The sequence below is a fragment of the Hypomesus transpacificus genome, chromosome 2 (genome assembly GCF_021917145.1).
Source record: "Hypomesus transpacificus isolate Combined female chromosome 2, fHypTra1, whole genome shotgun sequence".
NCBI lineage: Eukaryota > Metazoa > Chordata > Actinopteri > Osmeriformes > Osmeridae > Hypomesus > Hypomesus transpacificus.
Window position 1 is genome coordinate 16373649 of NC_061061.1, and position 4744 is coordinate 16378392.

General features: G+C 41.9%; 1 protein-coding gene across 1 annotated transcript in view; it reads right to left on the bottom strand.

The window, feature by feature from the left end:
* Positions 1 to 1495, bottom strand: part of erfl1 (Ets2 repressor factor like 1) — a 67107-nt gene extending 65612 nt beyond the window's left edge. The window contains exons 1-2 of the mRNA XM_047040401.1: positions 1429 to 1495; positions 462 to 696 (exon numbers count right to left, since the gene is read on the bottom strand). Of these exons, the coding sequence (XP_046896357.1) occupies positions 462 to 696; positions 1429 to 1492 (299 nt within the window). The 5' untranslated portion in view covers positions 1493 to 1495. The remainder of the gene's footprint in view (positions 1 to 461; positions 697 to 1428) is intronic.
* Positions 1496 to 4744: the final 3249 nt, after the last annotated feature.

Genomic DNA, 4744 nt, shown 5'->3' on the forward strand with positions numbered 1-4744 from the left:
TTCTAGAACGAGGACGGAGCAGATTTATTCCTAGCAAGCACAAGCTATTTCTTATAGGGACTTCGTTTTAAAACCAGTATAGAATTTTTTATATGGTGGCTTGATTGTAAACCTTCCCTTAGGAAGGATGTTCAAAGATGAAACTGAGGTGATTGACACTGCTTATAAAAAAACTTTTCTTTCGACTTTAACAGCTGTGGGCAAAGATGATTAAGGGGGAAAATATGAATTCTAAACATGGTTGTCAGCTTCAACATACATATTTGCTTATCAACCGTTGTTGACGATACACATTTCACGTCATGGGACTTGGTGGACAGTGGTGTACACTTCCACTTTATTTAAATCAAGCTGTGGATAAACATATTGCTACTCAATGAGTAGTAACCAAAGTCAGTGATACGAAAGTATATCCTGAAAGTGAACACACACACACACAGACACACACACACAGCTCTTACCTTAGCGCCCTGCTAAGCTTGTCATAGTTCATGTGCGGTTTGCATTTTCGAATCCCCCACAGCCGGGCCACCTCATCAGGGTCTTTGATGACAAACTCTCCATAATCACCCTGCCACGCAATCACCCCCTGGTACTCCTCTTTCTGCAGCAGCTCCAGGATGAAGTGCCACAACTGGATCTGCCGGGAGCCGGGGCTCGACTCGGGCTTGTAGGCCCAGTCTGGGAAGGCGATGCCTGGGGAGAAGGAGCAGGATAGTGGCAGGAGGTGGGATGAGGCCTTTTGGTTTTTTTTGTGAGTGCTTGCCAGGGGGATAGCTGTCCAGATGACTGATAGGTAATGGAGTTAAGGGATGATGTGTTTAATATCACAGCACGTGCCCTCAGCAATGTTGGTCTGTGTTAATGCCCTCTAGCATGACCAGATTGGTCAGCTTCAAATTGATGGTACCTGGTTGTTACTGGATATCTATTTAACCATCTTACACATCAACAGTTTTAAGCGGCACGTCAACTCAAAGTTGAAGTTGTACAGCAGATGCCTGTTAACTCCTCAAAATATAATTTTAAAAACATATCAGACACTCTTTAATGATTTCTACTTCTTCTTATTTGTATTTTTTTAAGGAATGTATAAATAATTGTCTTTATAAACCAAACATGTTTTGCAAGATGAACATATTTTTTGAAAATGTTTTTCGAACACTCAAAATGGGATTGTATATATATATATGATTGTATATATATATATATATATATATATATATATATATATATATATATATATATATATAAAACATATTTTTGAAAGGCTTTCCATATGGTATTTCCCCATATTACTTTCTAATTGATTTTATTGCACAATAATGTACAGATAATTTATATGGTAGCCAAAACTTAGAATACCGTATAAATAGCTGCTGGAGACTGTAACCCTAACAACAGAGGGCTTCCTGTCATGTGACTAACCTGGTGTCCATAGAGTAGGGACAGGGGGGTTTAGCAGCAGATCACTGACACAGTTACAGTCCATGTCTCCTCAACACCTGGGGTGAGGGAGATGGGGAAGAGAAGGAGGGTGTTGGTGGGGTTGGAGGCAGGGAGAAAACAGGGAAAGGGATGGGGGACGATAGGGGAGAGATGGATGAGAGATGGATGAAAATGGAGAAGGATAGGTGGAGAAAACAGTTGAGTTAACCTCAAGAAAAAAGTTAGAACTGAGAGATTACCTAAGGAGCTGGAAGAAAGGATCAGAGTTTGAAAGGTCTCTCAAATCAATGGTACAATATATAGAACATTTCTCTAGTAGAGATCTGAGTAATTGAGAGCATGCCTGACGCAACGTGGTGGACATCTCTACAGTTTATTTACACATGAGAAAACTTATAAGTTTGTGACTGCTCACACTTGTCTTAGAACATCTCAGTAGTTACTCAATGGCGAATTAACAGATCATTTAAAATATTTAAGATTGAAAGATGAAAACATCATTAGTGCCAAACATGTTAACCTTGCACCACAGGTGGCACCTTGGAGCCGTGATTGAGAATGGTAAACTGTTGCTCATTAGTCCTTTGGTGAATCGCTCATGCACATTTATGTTTTTTGTCAAGAAGTTCTAAAGGTAGAAATCGAAATGGAATAATGTGCATCTGATGGAGTAGCTGAACATGATGCATCTTACTTGGATACAGATTTCCAAAAGTGAATCTGAATTTGTAAAAATGTTATTAAATGCAGATGTTTATTTAATGTACACACAACATTGAATTTTACTTGAGTAACTTGATGGACACCTGTTTAATATATGTCAATGAAGGGAGGCGATTCCAAAAGATTGGATTTCAGTTGGATATTACCATTTCATCAGGTTTGTTTAACAAACCTCACATATAAGAGAATCCCCGCCGTTACACTAGTACCTTTAATAACGCTCTCTCTCTCTCTCTCTCTCTCTCTCTCTCCATCCTTCCCTCCACTCGCAACCTCTATTTAATTATGCTCTGTGAATTTTGGATTTTCCCTCCAGCATTGAAATGGAACGTGAATTATTGAGGTGTGTTTGTATAAATTATTATCGCTAACTCCGGGCATTTCTCTCCCTCTCTCTCTCCCTCTCACACTCACCACTCACCCCTCTCTGTCTCTCTTTAGTCTTTGGACTGTGTGTCTCATCACTCTCCCTCCCTCGCTACATCTTTCTGTTTCAGGTCTCTCTTTCATTCTTCAAATCCAGTATTCCTTCTTCTTCTACTCTTCTTGCTCCTTGCTCTTTTTTTTCTTTCTTTCTCTCCAATCCAGACATTCCTGTATTCCTGTTGCAAACTCCCTACAACCACCCCTCAATTAAAACTCTCAATTTATACATTTTGCTTACTAAGCTTTACCTGAACCACACTCATAATCAGAAATATCTCATAGATCGTTCTATGCTAAATATGTACATGCCAAAAAAAAGCTATTTCTTCTGGTAATGGATTTAATATTGTAGATGCAATTCATTTGAGTGGCATCTTTTTCCAAATGTATACTAACATGATCCCACTGTGTACCAAATCCACCATAAGGAGCTGCATCATAGCTCTTAGTTGTTGCACCATGCTATACCTTGGGCTTAATGATTATCAATATGGCATCATCTGATAGTTTATTATAATCCTGATCTCAGGCAGGTGCAGTATAGGTAGTGTGTATAATGTCCTTTGACGATTGAGTGTCTGGGTGTGTATATAAAAGTGTTTCTCCTAGCTTGAAACCTCCTATTCCTCAAAATGTTTATTGCTGTAAAATCACTACCCCTTTTACTGACTGTCAGGCAGCCCTATCCATACAGGTAAATCCTTCCTTTTCTTTTCCCCACCTACTTTCTCGTCACACACCTACCTATTCACATACTTCTCTCTCTGTTCCCTCCTTCCTTCCCTCCCTCTCTTTCTCTCTCACTCTCCTGCTCTGTGAGTTTTGCTTCGGCGCAGTAATTTTCCGTTTGATTTCGGAGGTAATGCATTTTTTACAAATCAAAGAGGAAGCAAGACCCCCCCACCACCACCACCACCCCCCCACTCCCTCCCTGATCTCCCTCTCTCAACCCCCCCCCTCTCCCTCCCCCCCCTCGCCTTCGGCCCCCCAGGCCAGAGAGGAGATAAAGGGGCCCCCATCATTTCCTTGTTAGTTTTGATTTGGGCAGCAGAGGGCTTTCAAGTTCCCCCCATCACCCCCAGAAACATTATAACTAGCAGCCCAGGGAATACTGCTCCACACACACACACACCAGCAGATACGGAGAGACACAGATAAACTAACGGATTCCATATACAAGGCGCACGCAGACACACAAGTCACAAGCATAAAGCATTCACAAACACATACACACAGGTAGAGACTGATCATGTGATAGCAGCATACACAGTGAGAGAGATGCCGTAGATATCCTGCCTGAATCAATAGAGGCATACTAGCACACAACGCACAGGGCTGAAAGAGAGAAAGGACATTGTTTACTGAAGATTAAGACACAGACATGCTGATAGAGGACACACACACACGTACACCACAAAGTGCGAGAAACACTCTCTTGTGTTCTGTGTGTGAGTGCGGTCCATGTACAAACGACCATCTTCTATATAAGAAGGATGATGGATCGCACACAGTGACTACAGAACAGGATAAAGACTTATGGGAACAAAGCTATATTGTTCATGGTAGACTTTAGCTTCCATTTAAAGTCAATGAAATTCTTCCCTCTGATTATCAACAGCTCTTTTCGGGGGGGGGGGGGGGGGGAAGGTTAGTGAGTAAGGGCATTTACAGATATTTGTGGGTGGAGCAGACGGAATCTGCATTTTTTTTTATACCGAATTAGCCGAACTAGCGATCTTAGGGTTAGCCCTTTAAGCATAAAAGAGTGGACTAAAGTGGACATGTGTGGACCAGGAGACCAACTGAAAAACTACTGGACAGTTAATGAAGAGGGTGCGGGAAGGTTGCAGCAGGACTAGTCGGAGAGATGGACGGGGTACAGGCTGACATTTGGGCAACATTTTGTCTCCAGTGGTGTCTAAAGATGGAAGAGAGAGAACTGTCCCTGGGATGAAAAAAGAGAGAAAACATGAGACGTGAAGAGTCAGGCCTCACCCCTCGTTCCCTTTCTCCAATAGATGAAACAAGTACTGTACATCTGTCTCATCTTTCTCTTTTGGTTGCCCCTGAAAAGGCCCGACTGAACCCTCTCTCTCCCCTGCCCTCTCTCCCTCTCTTTTTTTCCTCCCTCTCCTTCTCACTCTGT